Raw genomic sequence first — 20,074 nt, 5'->3', positions numbered from 1 at the left:
CCTGCAAGAATCTTGATAGTAAAGACAGCATTTCACTTATCTTTGACACCTGGTACCCCACACAGCAATTAATCATCAGGGACCGGCAGATACTTACAGGAAAGATAGAGCACCACTAGACATGTGCTTAGCAATACGAAAAGCTCTCCACCCCTGATGGCATCTGGTTTCACACCAACCCTAAGGCAACACTGATGTTATCCCCAGATGATCAATGAGGTGAAATGATTTCCCCAGGCCTCAAAGCCACCAACTGACCATCAAAATTCCTCACCTTTTGACTTTGTGTTCGACTGCAGCAGGTATTCAAATATGTATGTTCATAACAAAAGTTTAGGTTGGAAAATTTCATGAAATGCATGTGTTCCTGGGTACCTCCCACATGTCTGGGCTGGGACACAGAACTGTGCCTTTGGAAAGGGCCTGTCCACATAAATCTGCAGGCAACTCAGAGCCACAGAGAGAAGATTCCAGAAGGGCTTACTTGAGGTGTATTTGTAAATGGCAGTGTGAATAGGAGAAGAGCAGTGAACAGGATGTCACTAGAACAAGTTTACTTGTAATAAAATAATGCAACCTTCACAACAAAATGCCACTCTAAAGACAATCAAGGCAGTGTTACTCTACATTATCATAATGGATAAGGGTAATGAAACAAATACTATCTCAACAATCTAACCCTGAGGTCAAGTGCTTTTGCAAATATTCTCATTTCCTATCACTTATAAGTCAACATCAACAATATCTGATACCTTCTAAAAGAAATACATGCTGGTATTTTTTTTAAAGCAAGGTTCCTTCCAATTTCAGATAACTTTGAAGACAAAAATGGTACCATAGACATGTGTTCTACATTCTCAATAATCTTTCAGAAGAGTAACATGATACTTGTAACAAATTCTATAAAGAGCTTTGTAAGTCAAACATATAATGGAATGATTCTTCAACTTTGGCTAAAAACTTACATTTACTGGTACAAAAGTCATGGTACTTACTTGTATTATGCATATTCAATTGTTATAATAAAAGTCATGCTGAATTAATGCCTAATCGCTAACATACTATCAAATTCAAAATTAATGTTAAAACAATACTAATGATTCATTCACCAAATAAATGCATAACCTCCTTTCCTTTATTTTTCTTATACTCATACAACTGCTTCTTGAGAAATCCAACTCATTTACCTAATTCCAACTAACATCTCTCCTTGGCTGTTTGCAGCACATTAATACAATAAGAGCATCTTTTAGACATGATAATCCTCCTACTGACCCACCCTGTAAATACTTTAGAATCCTTATTCTTAGTGAAGGCAAAATATTTCTTAGCCTGTGCTGACCCATCTACAGTCTATATGATGTCACTCTTAAGAACAACTACAAAAGGTCCTCCCTTAACATCATCAATAGTTAAGTGAAAAACGACTCTAAGCAAAATGATGTATTATGCACCAATAATGTCAGCTTTTTTCCCCCCTTTTCATCAACATTATAACTAAACAATGTTGAAAGAAATGATGTTTTTCAAGGACATACTGTAGGAAGATTTCTCTCTAGGAAAACAAGCAGCCAACAGTTCAAGACCAAGGCCCACAGTCTCATTACCAGACCAAGTCACCATACTGAATCCATTATACATTAACCCTGTCAGTCATTCATGATATGAAAATTGCTGTTTAATTATGAAACACTTTCCCCTAAATAAGTTTGCTACAGTCCCACCCAGACCAAGACAGACTGGGATCACTATTTGTTTATAAATCACAATTCCAAAAAATAGCATGTGGACCTAAAAAAAGGAGATGCCTCCATATCTTAACTCTGTATGCAATTAAGTACAAACCTGTAAGTACCACTGTTCCTCTTTCAATAAAAGACAATAGATCTTTATTACCACCCAACAACCAGTCCTTGTGTCAAACAGTAAGTATCTTGAGTTTCAAATTATTTTACTTCTAGGAAAAGGGCCAGCTTTTTAATTATTAGCTATAAGTAGCACCTTTTCTGCTTGCTTTCATCTGAGAAAGATATTTGTGGGCAGGACTGAAACTTACACTTTGCAAGTGGAGCTCACCTATATGTAGCACCAGAACTGAGAAGAGTGTGAAGGACTTGAGCAGAGTTCAAGGAAGTGAAAAGGCAAAATAAGCCACTCTGCCCAAAAATAAAACCTCTGACAAATCTACTCTGGAGGCCTCTTTTGCAAAGACAAGGGTCTGAACAGAGCCCTAGCTGAGGATCCCTGTGCTGGTGGCTGTTTGTGTTATTTAGATCCCTGTTCTCTAGTCAGAAGAGGACACCTGAGTTGAATTAGGCCAATGAGATGTTCAGCTCCTTGGAACTTTAGAGCCAACAAGACCTATAGCTTCCAATTGGTCTTGACCTTGTGGAACAATCTGAAGTATTTGGGAAATGGTGCTGTAGACACTTTTCCTGTGGGTCCCGAATGGCATTCAAAGCCGGTCTGTGGTATGGCGCATAGAGATGAGCTGAGAGAAGATTCCCTTGGGTTCCTGGCAGTTTTCTAGTTTTCTCCCCAGACTACTGATGAGGTCTGGCTCCACTTTCTGGCTTCTAAATGAAACACACCCATCTCTTTGCAATTCCCTTCAGATGGTTCCTGTTTCTTCTAGCCAGAACTCCAAATTAATACAACAGATATAAAGAATATTACCCACTCTAACTTCTGCTGTCACAAAAAACTTCTGGGAAACCAAATATTGCTTATATTGGAAATTAACCAATAGTCATTCAGCTGACGAGATGAAAGAGAAATACCATGAGGGTATGGTTCAAAGCAAGAGTTAGAGTTTAAGCAAAGACATTGAAAACTCAAACAGTGGTAAAGTATAGCAGAGCAAAAATTATAAGATAAAAAAGATAATATGTATTGAGTGCTTACTATGTGAAAGGTACATTTCTAAGTTCTTTCCATATATTAATCCTTTTAATCACTATAAATGTACAACCACTCTATAAATTATCCCACTTTACCAATGAGAAACTTGAGGCACAGAGACATTAAATAGCTTGTTTAAAGTTACAAAATGCTAATATGAAAGTGTGAGCCATATTTTAACCACTGTATCTCCCACCTCTGCTGAACCAAATGTAGAGGGCAAGTTCAAAGAAAACAGCAAAGCCTCTTCACACTAGAGATCTGTGATTTAGTAAATACAAATTACCCAGCAATCCAACGTCTGATCTCAATCAAAAAATGTAAATAAAACCAGTGGGGCAGGAAACAGAACAGTTATGAAGGATAATGGCTACTCTCCAGCACACATCCTCAGTCATCCTTGTATACAACAGTTATCGATGAAACAAACTTGATGAATCTAAAGGATTTTTGTTTACTTTTGTTCTCATTTTAATAAAGAAAAATAACTACATCAATTTTACTGACAGCTTTAAATGGTACTAGCTGAGGAGAAAGAAAGAACTGCTAAAAGCAGATCTACAACCTCTAATCAGATAATTTTTGCAGGTTTCAAAGAGCTTTACCCAACTTACCAGTATGAAAACCATCTTTGTTACACAATACAAAGGAAAAACTACACATAAAATGCTATACTCTATCTAAAGGCAGGTAAGCGTTTAATTCAAAACAGGAAAATAATAAGTTGGAGAATTAGAAGTTGAAATAGCTATCCTCTCTACAAAACAAACAAACAAACAAAGAAATGGGGGGTTGGGGAGGAAGGAAAGAAGAAATTTAAAAAAATGGTATGAAATTCCAACAAATAGTAGGAAAATATTCCTAATGTGTTTAACTTTTCTTCTTTGGTATTAGCAATGTTTGTCAGCAGTGTCACAGAGGTTTCCTAGCTATCTTGTGCCTCCACTTATAAAGCATTTGATTTCCCTTTCACCTTTTTATACAATTTTATGTCATCATCTTCTTAGCTATATATCTTAATCCTTTGTTTGAAGTATATGTAAAATATTATTGAACTTTTTATTTCTCAGGATTTTGCAAGCAGGTAAAATCAACTTAATTTTTTTTTTTTGCCAGAAATAGTTAGAATGTTCATGCTTGAAAATGTGCTACAGTCACAATTTCAAACTTTTACTAATAATTAACAAAGACACAAAACAGAACATCCAAGGACTATTTCCATTAATCCCAGGCACGCTCCCTGCTGTGTCTGGCCACACTCAGTTTCAACTAATCTGCACTATCACAGTTGCTGTTCTTATCAATGACCACCAGTGGGAAAGAGAAGCATGAGTGCAAATTAGCCCATTTTTTAATTAGTGTTTTCATACTGGAACAGAAAATAAAACAATCGTAAGTAAGCACTTCTCTCACTTCTCATCTTAAAACTTTCCATTCATATCAGTATGTGAAGTTTTCCCCTTACATAAAGAAATACCAACTGGTTTATTTTAGTATCAACAAAAACAAGTTATTCAAGTCTATAGTTCATTTAAACTAACAACCACTAGCTTCACAGACAAATTGGTTAAAAAGTGCTTTGTGTACCACATTATGAAGCTTTCTGAAGCCACTGCAGCACAAGTTTGATCCCTGGCCAGGGAGGTGATCCACATGGCAGCAGACCTCTCCTGACCTGCCTGCTGCTCCCCTCAGCAGTGTTCTTTGTCAGTCTGCTTGTTCTGCTCCCCACTCTGTCTCTGGTGAATCCTCTCACCCACCACACCTCTGGCCTGTACCCCAGTTCTGTAAGCCTAAATAAATTAAAAAAAAAAAAAGTACTTTGTAATTTCACTATTCTTCGCTCAACTGAAAAATTAGCCTTAATCTGTAAATAACTAAAAAAAGAAGTAACCAGAAGCAATATACAGTGTTATGTGGTAAATATGTAGAATATTTACATATAAGTAAAATAGTCTATGGGGACGCAATTTTTTTATTTTCTAAGTTTTCTGAAAATGTCTTATGATTTCTTTCTTAAAATAATAATTGACATTTTTTTTTTTTTAAAGATTTATTTATTTGTACATACAGAACTGGGGTACAGGCCAGAGGCTCAGGGGCAGTGAGAGGATTCACCAGAGACAGAGTGGGGAGCAGAACAGGCAGATCAATGAAGTACACTGCTGAGGGGAGCAGCGGGCGGGTCAGGAGAGGTCTGCCACGCCATGTGGTCACCTCTGGGGCAGGCGGGAATCAAACTCATGCGAAAGTGGCTTTAGCTTCTCAGTGCTGTGCTTTAACCCGCTGCGCCACCAGGGAGGGCCATAATTGACATTTTTAAAAAATTCACGCATAATTGAATAGCATGCCTGTTTAGAAACTGAAATATCTACCTCCACTACAAAAGACAAAGAGAGGAGGGGAGGAAAGGAAGAATAAAAAAAAAAAAAAGAGGTGGAATTTAAACAAGAAGAAACTTGTATGTTTACCAGTTTCTCGATCTCTGACTCAAGGTTCTGTATACAATCAAGCTTTCTCTTGCGACAGCGCTGAGCAGCAATTCTGTTTTTACTTCTTCTTCGAATATCATGGATACAATCCAGTTGTTCTGGAGTCAGCTTGTGCATTTTCAACAATGATTGAAAGTCATTTCGAGAAAGTGAAATTATTCGTTGAGCATTAAATGGCAATTTTACCTGGGATGTGAAATAAACAATAATTATTGCTGTGTTTTGCTGTTACACGTAAGTCTAGGAAGAGGAAGATAAACATCGATGCTTTCCACAGAACCCCATCAATTAGACTTTAAAAAAAAAACTGATTCAAATTTCTAGAATCTTACAATTGATAATTTAATTGGTATTCCTTCCTATTCTGTTGTAGAGAAGGTTCTGCAGACAAATTGCAAAGCAAATTACTTTTTCAGCAAATCAAACATACTAACACAAATATTAATATATTTAAACTGAAAAGAATTTAAATTATTTATTGTAACATGTTAACACTCCACAGATATCATTAGACTTCTTTCTAAATAGTCTCTTAAAGCTAAAAGTCCATCTTATTCTCTGATATTACTGTGCAGCACTGAATTAATACTGTTATAATTACTCTAGTTGAGTAAGTACTGGTATAATTACTCTAGTCATTTCTAAGGTATTTGTCAGGAAAATGGTGGTTCCACAACTTAAAGACTATATATTTCACTTGCCAATGTCGACCAGAAAAACTTTAAAGTTACTTTCAACATACTTATATTTGGAAAAAGGAGGACATAATTTTTTAATAACAAGATTGTTAGAGCACTTAATTATTAAAAATGTAAATAGGACTCTGGCAGTTTTCCTGGCAGCTGACTTAATTTGTCTTTCAAATTTACAGGAACTAGTTACACAAAATACTTAAACATTTTAAATATACCTTTAGTAAGAAAAAGAAAATACACCTTTAGTAATCTTTCCATAATCACAAACACAGCCTTTATAAATGGCATACCAAGTTCTATAGCTATGCATATACATTATTTTTTAAATAAAATCACCAATCACCTCAAAGAGAAAAAAAGCATCTTTTACATTCCAATTTATCCAACAATTAATGATAAGACCAAAGGAAACACTAAAGAACTAACAAGCCCCTGTTATCAGAATCATACTAATACTGGAATTGTAACACCACTTCCCCAAGAAATCATCTACTCGATATTTTTGCTCAAAGTATGCAGTTCAAACTTACTATGCTTAGTATCTTACCAGCAATATGTAATGCATGCTAAATTATTAATACACACATTAAATAATAGTTGAAAAACTAACCTGAAAAGTTAGTTTCCATGAAAACTAATGTAAAGAAAACTTGCAAAAGAAGCCACATTCGTACGAGTCACGGCTAAAATCTGCTAAGCAAACAGTTCTAGGTCAAGGAATCCTTATATAATGAACAAGCCTGTGTACATAGGCCACATTTTTCCAGAAGTGACTATGTAACGATCACAAAATTATTTTCTCCTCTTGGGACACAGCATTGAATGTAAACAGCCAAACAACTGATAATCCACTCTGGTTAAGGTAAATACACCTCATTCAAACATATGAACAGAGAAGTGCTTCACCCTTCATCACACTCCTCTGGTACTGATCAGTGGTTTTATTTTATAACTGCGTGTGGGAATCCTCCTCGCTGCAGAGTTTGCTCTCACGCCTCTGTGCACCAAGAGCTCATATGGAGCACAGCTCAACTCAAGATACAAGCCAACAGTTTAACAATATACACATTTCCCCCTCACCTCACATTCTTGTTCTCTGGCCGAACAGGATTCACTGTCTCCTTCTGTGTCTGTCTCAGAGTCATCTCCCAAGCTAATCACACAAGTATATGGACAAGGTTCTTGCTGGGGTGCAGAACTATAATCATCGTTTCCAATTTCCAAACCGCTTGAACAGCCTTCGGTACTCAGAGTACTCATAAAAGGGCAGTTGACAGAACTCAATGTTGTGAAAGTCCTCTGACCTGGTTCTGGACTCTCGCTAATCCTGATACCTAACCACGGACACTCAGACCGCTTCTGTGAGATCTGCTCTGAACTATCTTTGGCAGTAGCAGGCAATAACTGCATTGGGCAAGGTGAGTCTGTGCTGCAAATGTCACTCCAGAAGCCTTTTGCCAAGTGTTCTGCCACTTCTCGCTCCACACTACTCCGATCACTGGAGGCAAGGCTGCCATCTTCCTGGGGGCCAGAGTCAGATTTCAAATGTAAATCCTGACTTTCACCAAGTATCTTCTCTTCTTGAACATCTGTACCGAACAAAGGCTTTTCTGTTAACACTGCTGTGTTTTGCATGCCAGCAAAATTCAAGTCATCATATTGGTCATACGTGTGTAAAAGAGACAGAGAATAGAGTCCAGAAGGTTCTGTGGAAGGATTGTAGGGAAGAGGAGGAGTCACCTCAGTTTTCTCTGCTTGGCACTGAGAAGCAGGTTCTTTCTTGATGGTTTCTTCATGTTCCATTGCCAAAGTACTTTCTTTGCATTTTAAAATCACCTGCAAACCTGCACAGTTCTGGACTCCTTCTAGGCATTCATTTTCAGATGTCTCATGGGGCTGAACAGAAGTGTGAACATCTTTGACACTGGATTCCACAGTACGAACTCTGTCAGTTCCAAATGCTTTTTGGAATTTTCTGTATTTGGGGCATAAAGATGGCAAAGCCAGAGCAGCATCCTTTTCTAAGCACCCAGATTCACATGTTTGGCTGGCACTGTCTTGTAAAGGAGGTGAAACCTTTACATTTCCTTGATACCTGTAGAGTTTACAATGGGGCATTTGAACATTTTTATCTTTCAAAAATTCTTCTACTTCAACAATTTCTAAATCCCTGTGGTCCAAAAGTGAAATGTTAAGGTCTGTTTCCTGACAGTGTGATGGGGAGCATTTTTTTCCTGAGCATTTTTGCTGGTCTGCAGTGGGATCCAAAAACTTGAACTTGAGAAACTGAAAGCAGGATTCCTCAATGTCACGTACACCTAAAAATTCCACACATTTGCACACTTCATCCACATTGTTCTTAGTTAAAAACAGCTTAGCAGTGTAGGCAAACTGAATGAAAGGTTCAAATCCTTTCAATGTCACCTGTTAATGTACAAAATAAATACAAGTGTATTACTACAAGAAAAGTAGAAGGGGAATAGGGAGACAAGTAACTTATGTGTCAAAATTACAAAACAGACATTTCAATTTGATAAGAAAACATATTCTAGGAAATGTAAAGCTAAGAAAGACTAGAAAAGCATGTTTGTTTATCACACCCTATTCAACTTCATGGATTCCACTCTTAAGGGCACCTGAATTATGGCTGACTCACACAATGTAAAGGCAAATAGTACCATAATTTTCCCACATTAGCTGAACTAAATAATCTGTGCAGCACACCAGGTCAAGTGCTTGCCACTTCAGTTGCATGTGGTCACTATGCTCCAACAAGTGCAATGGCGTCAAACTACAACAGTGAAATTGTTAAGGGTAAATAATAATGTATCTTAACCATTTACAAAGAAGTCCTGATCCACCACAGTAAAAGCGTGGTAAATAAGTGTTATTTTTATTTCATGATGAAAATGTCTCAAAAAATACTTCAAGATTCAGATTTATGGACCTCCTTGGTGACCTAAATCTTAGCACTGTCACTACTACAGCCTGAATTTGATCCCTGGTCAGGGAGCTGACCCATGGGGAGCAGCAGGCCTCTCCTGTCTCGCCCTTGCTCCCCTCAGCAGTGTATTTCAGTAGATCTGCCTGTTCTGCTCCCCAGTCTATCTCTGGGGCATCCTCTCATCTTCCATACCTTTCATGTATATCCAAATATATATACACAGAAATATATGTTTTTAATTCATATTTAAAAAGTGATCAAAGTCGGTGGCCCAGCGGGTTAAAACACAGCACTAAGAAGCTAAAGCCACTTCAGCATGAGTTTGATCCCCGCCCAGAAGTGATCGACATAGCATAGCAGACTTCTCTTGACCCTGCCCACAGCTCCCCTCAGCAGTGTACTTCGTCAGTTGGCTGTTCAGCTCCTTGCTCTGTCTCTGGTGAATCCTCTCACTGCCCCTGCACCTCTGGCTTGTACGCCAGTTCTGTATGCATGCATAAATAAATAAACAAACAAATAAAAAGTGATTAAAGTGAAGATCAAAAGCCATGGCTCATGTTGCTTTTGCAAAGATTCATGGCCTCTCAGCAACAAACCCTGTAAGCAGAAATGTGCACATCTACATGGACTCTGCCTATGCAGAGAAGTGAGCAAACTAGCTTAGAACATATAGAAAAGCCTCATGCACTGAGTATTTCCTATAAATACTTACTATGATTTTTCTTTCTGATCTTCTTATAAGCATGCTAAGCTACAAATGCTTAACTAATTTTCAAATGACAACAATACCAATCGCTGGTGAAGAGGTGGAAAAACTGAACTGTTTATACACTGCTGGTGGGAATGTGATAATCACTCTGAAAAGCAGTTTGGCAGTATAAAAGTTAACAAACAACTACCACATATCCCAGTAACTGCTGGTCTTTTGTAACTCCTGGCCTTTTGTCATTTTTAATAATTTTATAATTGTCAATGATTTTATGTGTGCAATGTTATAATACTTATGAAAAAAGTTACCATGCTGTTGCAGAACCAAGGAACTGGTCCCCAGACTCATGACAAGAATTTCTTTTTTAATTTCATTTTTAACTGTAATCCATAAGCGAACTGAGTAAGTTCAATTCAACTGAAGCCACACCTGTCTCCAAAAACATGCATCTCCTGCTTACCTCCTGGGGTAGAGGAATGTGAAGGTCGGTCTCCTTCTGGTCTACAATCTTTGAGTGGAAGTAGCTGCTGCATGCTGCCAGCACGGACCGGTGGGCGCGGAACCGCTGGCCCTCTACAAGGACAGTGACATCACACAGCACATCCTTCTTCCGCTGGTCGTCAAGACTGAGCAAGACGTTGGTGCTGTGTGCCAAAGACTCATAAGCCAACACGGCATTCTCACTCAGAGACATTCTGCGAGGCCAGGGGAGCCAGGAAGTTCAGTGTAAGCATGCTTCTGATCGTCATCAAACCTGCAGAGACCCAGGTCAGATCTTCACTAAAATGTTGGTAATAATGTTTTTTAAAATAATGATGGTACAAAGAAAATACTTATTGTGAAAACAATGTTTAAGAGAAACAACTTAGAAACACTTATTCAATTTACCTTATTGAAAATAGGTTCTTGATATCAGATTTTTAAATAAATTTTACAAAAAAAGATTCTTGGGATGGCAGAGGAAAGAACTATTTCAAGGGAGAAACTCATGGCTCTCTAAAATTGAGATAATTCATTTAAAACACCTACAATGAGCAAATTTATAGAGCCAGAAACTTTCTAGGTGACCTAATCCTGTCATTTTAAGACAAGTTATAATGAGCATGTATGTGCTCAAGGGTGTGTGCATGCGGTGTAAGTGGTCACCAGAGATCATCCCATGGGAGGGGAACTGAAGAAAGGGACAGGCATATGGCAATCATCACAGGCCATGCCCCAACTCCCCACAACTAACTACTAGTAGGACAATTTGGTGCCTCATAATGAGGGCTACTGTCTACAATTAAATTCCTCCAACACAAAGAAGAAAATAACTCAAACATGTCAATTCAGATCTTAGCAATGAGTATATATAACAAGCCTTATGTTATTCTACAGAATATATGAAACTACTTCATCATTAAGAACATGGTTTACCACACACAAATACCCTTGTTTTTCTCAAAATGTTATAAGATTAAGTCACCAAAAATTAATGTTAAAAAATATATACAAGCATGTAGTAGTCTACAAACATTTTGGGATCACATACACACTACTGGCAAAAAAAAAAAGAGTCATCCAATATATTTGTGTTTACTTATAGTAAACACAAATAGCAGACATGTACTACTATTCTTCTTTGTTTCATGTTATAAAACAAGGAGCAGCTGAAAGTATGAGGTGAAAATAGAAGTTCTAGAACTTTCTTCTGGACACAGATGGTCAAATGATTAGCATTCCAAGGTGAGTATGTGCACAGAGGCTATCACTGCAGGGAGACTAAGTCCCTCACAGCTATCACCCCTGTGTCCTTCACTTTTGGTCTTCTGACACTTTACTCACTGCCTGACATGGAAGTCCTCAAATGTTCTGTGATTGAGTAACTATCACTACTTTCTGATTCACCATACTCCAAGCAGAAATGAAAGGAGAAATGAAGTTCAGACAAACCATGCCCAGATCATGGATGAATTCCACCCACAAGACAGGTTATTTCACATTAAATGCATCTATAAAGTCTCTTCTATTTAGGTGCTTATTTTTAAAGTTCTCAGCATAGCCGAAACGTTAAGTTCCTCTGGAGCAGTCAACGCAAATAAAACCTCGACACATATTCAAACAATTTCCAAAGTTTAAGAGATGGCAGCCTTGCAGCTACTGACTCAGCAAACCACATGAAATCACAGCAACTTCTGGGCTGCGCCCACATAAAAAATGATAAATTCCTTGTAACAACTGGTCTTAAATAGTTCAATTATCAGCACAACAAATCATTATTAGGGATAACTGGGCGCAACCATCATCATTTCAAAAAACAATGTACCTTGTATGTGGGGGTCTCTCACACACCACCACTCGCCAGTGCACCCTCCAGCCAAGCACGACTCCGTAGATGACAACTTGCCTACTCTATCCCTGTTCCGAAGTCTCCGCCTGCAATTCTCTCCTAGCATCTGGCTTTCAAAACTCAAAACTACACTAAACATAACTTTCACATCTGGTTATTCTGCAGAACACAGCACCACCAGGAAGCAAGCAGACAAGAGTTACTACAAATTGATGGAGAATAAGTTCAGGGTCTCAGCATAGTCTATCAATGCTTTCGTGCATGTTCTCATCTCCCATCTCCACAGCAGTATAGTTGCCACCTTTCTCTTCAGTGTCTCTCCCAGAAGACCAGCAGAGAACAGGGCCCCAATCTCAGAAAATACACCCCCTACCACCTCTATCAAGTTCATTACCTTGAAAGCAACCCATTAGCATCTGCTCTTGATCCCATCTAAACATCCATGCTTCTTTGGAACTTTATACCTTCTCTCAACACCCTCTTTCACACATATCCAATTGCTGCTTCTATGCTGGCTCCTTCCCACAGGCCTTGTTCACAAGTCTGTTTACATCACTCAAGAAACTGCCCCCAAAATACTATTAACAGCAATCCCTCATTAAGCTCCACTTCTGCACAGGCACCGAGCTGTGTGTGCCAGATGCTACTCACATTCACTTCCCACTATAACCCCATGACACAGATGCTTTATATCACCCTATAGAGAGAAGGAAACTGAGGTTCAATGAGAAGACTCTAGGCCAAGATGGAGAGGGGCAATTAGTACTAACTCTTCAACTACCATACTGTCTCCAATTAGCATTTGCTGAGTGCAAAGAATGGAGACTCACTGCAGTAATTTGGAGAAGTATTAAAAGGTTACATAGGAGCATAAAGAAATGAGACTCATAAAAGCCAGAACAAATGAACTGTACCTGAACCTCAGAAAGGGGAAGGACTCAGGTCTTCAACACTGGAACTTAAAGGGTCCTTGGATCCCAGGGGGACTTTAGCAAAACAATTCCCATACCCTCATTCCAGAGCTGCCTTTGGCCCACATAATGGCCCACTGCTACCAGTTGGCTCACCTAAAATTCCACAGAGAAACCATTCTTGATTCAACCTGCCTGCTCAGATGGTTTTCGGTAACAGATCCTGTCACAGGTTCTCAGCCAGCTTATAGATTTACTGTCCGTGGGTGAGAAATCAACCTAAGTCCCTTTAGCTACAGCTGAGAAAAGCTAGAGGATCATAGTAAGTAACAACCAACCAAGCAGGAGTGGACTAACCACACAAGCACCATGACTGATCCTGTTCCCTCTGGACAGCCTGCAACATGACTGATCCTGTTCCCTCTGGACAGCCTGCAACTTAGCTCAACACCCCCCAAGCGGGTCCAAGCATCCATTCTCTGACTCAGTCCTACTGCTTCTGCCTCTCCACCTGAGACCGGCTCTTCTATCTGCATGGCTGCAATTCAAGCCCCAGCCTTCACTGGACAAATACTGCAAGCTTTATGCAATGGCTCATCAGTTTACACATGTACAAATATAGTAAAAATAAAATGTAAGACAAAAAGTTTCACTTATCAGTAGTTTTTCCTTATTAGTGCGGAGTACTCTAATTCCTAATCTGTTCTATTGACAAAAAATTCCAGTTGTGATCACCGGAATGGTTGATTTCATTAGTAAACTCTAAAGGCCATCATGTGGCGTAATGAAAACACAAACCCAGTGGCTAACATCACAGGGTTTAGAATCATACAATGGCTGGGTTCAAATGCCGGTTCTGCTACTTACTAGCTAAATGACCCAGCAAGCTGCTTTCAACTTTGCTGGGTCTGTTTCCTCACTTATATAAATCAGAGATAAAACCAGCATTTCACTGAATAATGAAGTTTACATGAGATGAGGGGGTTAAAGGAGTCGACAGATTCTAGCCTAAGCAAGTACTATCTGCTATCAATGATAACATCAAAAGTCTTAGTCCTTCATGACCATTCTTGATTCCCACAAAATTACTTCTTCCTTAAAAACCCTACAAACCCTACAATCTTCCTATTTTCTTATCAATTCTAAACCTTCAGCATACCCCCCAGGCCCCAGATTTTTCCATCCACTAATCCAGTTTTATCTCATCTTTTTCTCCCAGTCTTGTTCTTCTCCAGTTTTGCCATCCATCTTTTTCTGTCCCATAGTCACCAAGTTCCTTCTGATTCAGGGCCTTTGCACATGCCATACTTGCTCCCAGAATTTCCCTCCCTTCAGCTGGCTAACTCCTCAGCACAAACACCACAACTAAGCCCAGCATGTTTTCTGCCATCTGGCCCAATACCGGTTCCTTGCTTCAGAATGAATGGCTTGGCACTTGGTACAAATTCAAATTCAAAACCCAGATCATCTAGATCTTCCAAACACAACATAGTCATTTATTCATATAAAAATGGAAACAATGTCATTGAGCCAAGTGCTCCAGAGGAAAAGTCCCTTTGGATAACTTTTCCAGTCACAAGAAGCAAAAGGGACCACAAATCATTCCTCTGGGTGCTGAAAACATACCTGCAAGACAACTAGCCAATGAAGAACAAACCATGCCAACTATAAACACAGGCAAAACAACTGTTCTGTCTGAATGAACTGATCTGTCTGATCTCAGACTCAAAGGTATAGCCCCGCAAGAGAAAATTGTTCTTGAAAATCAATTTTCCTAACTCTGAAAACCATCTAAATAGTTGGTCAGTAATACATTTTACCAAGTAACATAAGTAGTAACAAAACCACGGCACACAATCTTTAAAATGAAACACTGCCAAGGAGCTTTCCAGACCAAAAATTCAGTTACTTTAATAACGAACAAATTCCTGTTACACCTGAATTTTTAAAAATTCTTGGAGCTATATACTAATGTTATAATGAAAACAATGGTTTCCTGATCTTGCAGATTGCTGATTCATTCTATAAAGCTGATAAAGGATGAGCAGGCATTTTAAAGCTTCCTTTACACCTCATTTCATAAATAACTTCTGCAATCTGTTCAATATACACAACATATGTGCTAGCACAAGTTTTTGTTTTTAAGACTGTGAAGTAGATAAAACACGATGCTGTGTCTTTAACAAATCTCAAACTTTATAAGAATAATTTACTTTAAAAAATGTTTATGAAATGCTTTTTAACAGAAATTCATAAGAAAACTGTATTCAAGCAATAACTGAAAACAAAGTTCCACTCATACAACAATGCTAATAATTTCATTTATAAGTCTCACAGGAAGGTGCTATCTGTTGTTAATGTAGAAGAGCATACAAAATAATCTGACATCAAGGACTCATGTAAAAGGCAGCAACTATCCAAACATCCTTTTTCTTCACTGAACAATGATAAAAGTTTTCCCTAAAAGTGCTTACCCTCAGCACACAACAGACTCAGTGCCTTGAAAAGACAGTGCCTATATTCAAAAGCATACCCAGAGATGAAAATGATGTGCATTTATTTGTAGTAACTCTTCAAGCAAAAATTACTTTCTGGCCAAATCTCATTTATTCGTAATATCAACTAATGAGGGCAATTATTTCCCAAACATTTCTGTTTGCCAAGGATTTGTATGCGTGTGAAGGCTAAGTACTTAATAACCCTGCACATCAAAAATGACACAGCAGAAAACCATCTTGGCCTTACATATAAAAGTAAAGTCTTTGAAACCATCACCTTTCCTACTGGCATTCCAGTTTTGCAGGAACCTTTCAAAGAGTGTGGGAATTCAAATCAGAGTTACTAATTCAAACCATCATTCTTACAACCCTGCAAGGAAGAGTCAATAAGAACAACTCAGTAACCAAGAATTTTTTTCTTTGCTCTTTACAGAGTTTAATTACTAGACTTATTTAAGCATTCTATCTCTTAGTCACATATTCCACTGCTCTCAGTAGGAAAAGTCCTAAGTATAATTGCATAAAGTAGATGGAAAAATAGATCAAAAAAAGCTGAATGAAAATGGAAAACAGAAGTTGAATTAAGGTAAACAGCAGCTTGTTTACAGCACCACCAAAAACAATTGAGGTTACTGTTTACTAAGGACTTTTACAATGATAAATGGGAAAATGATTTGGCAATCTATGTTAAAGTAATGTCACTAAAGATGCCATAGTTTTTTTATGGTGTGTGTGTGTGCGCGTTTTAAGACTTTCAGTTTTTATTTATCACACTATGCATAGTTCCATACATGAGAATTTTTTAAAATTTATTTTCCCTAATATTAAAAATTACATATTTAATCAATGACATTTTGTGATTTTTACTAGGTTTTATCAGCATCTAAAGTTATCATGCTAAAGTTGTAATTAGAGAATAGAGCCCCTTTGAGAAGTTTGAAGTTGTTTACAAATTCACCTATTTTGAGGTCAGAAACACAAGTAGGTCTTTTTACTTCCCAAATCAATAATTCCAACTTTGATAATTCAAAATAGCTTGGAAAAGAATAAAGAATCAGAAATCCAAGCCCCAGAACCAAAAAAGTTAACAGATGTCACTGTTATATCTTCTTACTACAAAAAACTTGAGAAGCAATTGAGTTTTTAATTTGCTTAACATATTTGGGAGCTAAGTGATTCATCAGAATTGTTATATCTCAAACGGAACATAAATGTCTTATGAAAATATGAACTAGCAATTAGAATTGGCCCTTACCAGTAACACTTATTTACTGCCAGTTGCTACTTTATTAATTTGGTGCTATGATTTACACAGAAAGAACTGTTATTTAATTAGAAAATGCAATCTGATCATTTTCTGACACTTGCATACATGTAAGTGAAACTACTGCCTAAATCAAGATACAGAAATTTCTATCATTCCTTAAATTTCACATGTCCCCTTATGATCACTCTGTGTCCCTGGTTCCAGGTAAACAATAATTTGTTTTATGTCACTGAAGATTAGTGTACATTTTCTGTGATATGAACAAAATCACATATACTTTGGTTTTGGGTTTCTTGTGTACTTCAAAAGTTTTCTTTACTGCCAAATAATATTCCACAGCATGAATATACTACCATTTATTGATTCAATTAACCATTGATAGACTATTGTACTAAAAATGGACAGTTTTACTATTTCCATGTGGGGATTACTGCTTTCAAAAAAGTAACTGCAAGGAAATATACTTCATTTTCTCTTGGGTAAATACATTATCTAAGAGTAGAAGAGTTGACTGATATTGCAGGTGTATATTTAACTTCTCAGGAAAGGCTAAACAGTTTTCCAAAGGAATTATCATTTCATATGGCTACTAATAATGTATAAATAGCACAGTTGCTCCACATTCTTGCCACCAGGGGTACTGTCAATCTTTATTATCTTGGCTACCATAGTTATATAGAATGCATCTCACTGTGGTTTTAATTTGCATTTCTTGATGACTGGTGATGGTGAGCGTCTTTGCATATGCATATTGGTCATTTGTACATCTTTTATGAGACGTCAATTCAATTGACTTCTCTTCTTTTACCCATTTTTTCCAAAAGATTATTTTACTTATGCATACAGAACTGGGGTACAGGGCCAGTGATATGATTCACCAGAGAGACTGGGGAGTAGAACAGGCAGGCTGACGAAGTACACTGCTAAGGGGAGTAGAGGGCCAGACTTCTAGAAGAGATCTGCTGTGCCATGTGGGTCACCTCCCTGGCCAGGAGTTGAACTCATGCTGAGGTGGCTGTGGCCAGCTTCAAAGTGCTGTGCTTTAGCCTGCTGCAACACCAGGGAAGGCCCTCTTCTACCCATTTTTAATTTGGCTGTTTCCTTCTTACTACCTCCTTCTACTGCAGAAGCCAGTAGAATTTTGATCAGGATTGCAATTAATCTATCAATTTGAGGATTAGCATCTAACAAGTATTCTGACGAACATGGCACAACTATTTAAGTCTTCTGTAACTTCTTTCAGTTAATTACTATAATGTTTTCATTAAAGTGGTCTTGGTATCTTTTGATAAAGTTCTTCCATAGCATTTTTCTGGAGGGCTTTTTTTTGTGTGTGTGTTTTTATAAGTGGATTTTTTCTGCTGACTTTATGCAAAACTAACCATAATTTCTGCAACCATACTTAATTCACTTATTAGTCCGGTTTCTCTGTAGATTTCTTGGGATTTTCTATATGTACAATCATGTCATCTGCAAGTAGAGTTTTGCTTCTTTTCCATCTTTATGATTCCCCCCAAGTCCCCTTTACTGCAGAGTGGTGTGATGTCATCCCTGCATTAATCCCTTAAGAGATATCTTATATTTCACCACTGACTGTATGTTAACTGTACGTTTTCCAAGATGAGCCAATGGGCAAAAGGGGTACAGTAATTATTCCATTTAACAAGTGTACCCTCATTCTCACACCTCTTTCTAAATACTCACCCCAGGTATGAGGGACTGGAGATGAAGAGAGTGATTGTTAGGGAGCAAAGCTAAGGACTAACAAAAGATCAGAATCTCCAATTATTGCAGTAAGCTGCTTTAGAGATGGGGGAGGGCTGACACACAGATAATGTTGTATGGCTTGATGACTCCCTTGCTGATGAGCAAGTGACTTCATACCTGACAATTTCCATTCTTTTAATTATTTATGTATTTATGTAAAGAAGGGACAAGAACAGCACTTTTTGTTGGGAGATCAAATGAAATCCTAATATACTCTTCTTGGCATAGTGTGCCTGTCACATACTGAGTACTCTAATTATTAGCTACAGTTTGCAACTGAAGGTAGAAATACTTTTTGAGTGGCACAGGACAACAGGGAAAATGTAGGGAAGATATGTACTAGCACACTAATTAGCTTCTAGGACCCAACTTTGACACAGAAATAACAACATGTACACTGTTAATTGGTTTTCAACTTCTAAGAACAATAAATGGAAGATTTAATTACAGCTATAGAACAAAATAAACATTATGAACATTGTTAACCTTGACAAAATAAAAGTAAAACTAACAGTATAAAGGATGGAATTCAAAGAAATGAAAAGAAAACCAGTATTTCTATGTGACTTATAATGTACAAGTCAAAATATAATGCTTAAGATTAATGAGACCAAGAAACAAAAACTCCATAAACTTTGGAGTTAGAGGGGTGACTGTTAAGGAAATGGAAGGAACAATGTGCTCACAAATATAGATGGAGTGGTGAAACCAAGGAAAATCAATAGGGACTGTAACAGGAAGTCAACAGTTAACATCATAGGTCATAAATAAACTGACTTTAAGCATCCTAGAGACACAGAGGTTAACTGCCAAAAAATTAAACACCAGAAACCTGTAAAGACGAATATTACCTATAGCAGAATTAGAGGTGGGGTGCAAAAGATGACCTTGTCTTGTGATCAATCCCTCTGTAGTTTTTTTTTAAAAGATGTGTTTGTTTATGTATACAGAATAGGGTTATAGGCCAGAGGTTCAGGGGCTGTGAGAGGATTCACCAGAGACAGAGTGGGGAGCAGAAAAGGCAGAGCGACGAAAGACACTGCTGGGGGGAGCAGCGGGCGGGTCAGGAGAGGTCTGCCACGCCATGTGGTCACCTCCGGGGCAGGCGGGGATCGAACTCATGCGAAAGTGGCTTTAGCTTCTCAGTGCTGTGCTTTAACCCGCTGCGCCACCAGGGAGGGCCCAAAAACATAATTTTAAAAGAAGTTTTAAGTTGACAGTGACCAAAAATTAACAGTAAAACTCAGTCAGGTCTAAACTGTTGACAACTGATAATAATCGAGTCAATGCAGCTTTTTTGAGATTCTTCAATCTTTAGTAAGAGAATTTGATAAAAAGAAATCAACCTTAAACTAAAATCTTGGATTAGTGTGGCAAAGGTAGATGTGCAGGGATGACAAATATAGCAACATTTCTTCTTGTTTGGGAAAAATATCATTGCATTATTTAACATTTTATATTTGCAACACCACCAATTCAAATAGATTTTTTTTTAATGTAAGGATGCCGTCTAGAGAAATGAGTTGCTTAAATGCCAAGGTTCCCCTGAAAGACAACATCA

The 20,074-nt window shown here is 37.9% G+C and overlaps 1 protein-coding gene across 1 annotated transcript in view; it reads right to left on the bottom strand.

The window, feature by feature from the left end:
* BACH1 (BTB and CNC homology 1, basic leucine zipper transcription factor 1) overlaps positions 1–15,833 on the bottom strand; it is a 22,775-nt gene extending 6,942 nt beyond the window's left edge. The window contains exons 1-4 of the mRNA XM_004675330.2: positions 15,757–15,833; positions 10,202–10,495; positions 7,169–8,512; positions 5,373–5,579 (exon numbers count right to left, since the gene is read on the bottom strand). Of these exons, the coding sequence (XP_004675387.1) occupies positions 5,373–5,579; positions 7,169–8,512; positions 10,202–10,435 (1,785 nt within the window). The 5' untranslated portion in view covers positions 10,436–10,495; positions 15,757–15,833. The remainder of the gene's footprint in view (positions 1–5,372; positions 5,580–7,168; positions 8,513–10,201; positions 10,496–15,756) is intronic.
* Between the last annotated feature and the right edge of the window lie 4,241 nt (positions 15,834–20,074).

The sequence above is a fragment of the Condylura cristata genome, unplaced genomic scaffold (genome assembly GCF_000260355.1).
Source record: "Condylura cristata isolate star-nosed mole 26May11 unplaced genomic scaffold, ConCri1.0 scaffold00003, whole genome shotgun sequence".
Taxonomy (NCBI): Eukaryota; Metazoa; Chordata; class Mammalia; order Eulipotyphla; family Talpidae; genus Condylura; species Condylura cristata.
The sequence above is the reverse complement of the archived record's forward strand: the minus strand, read 5'-3'. Positions and strand labels throughout refer to the sequence as shown.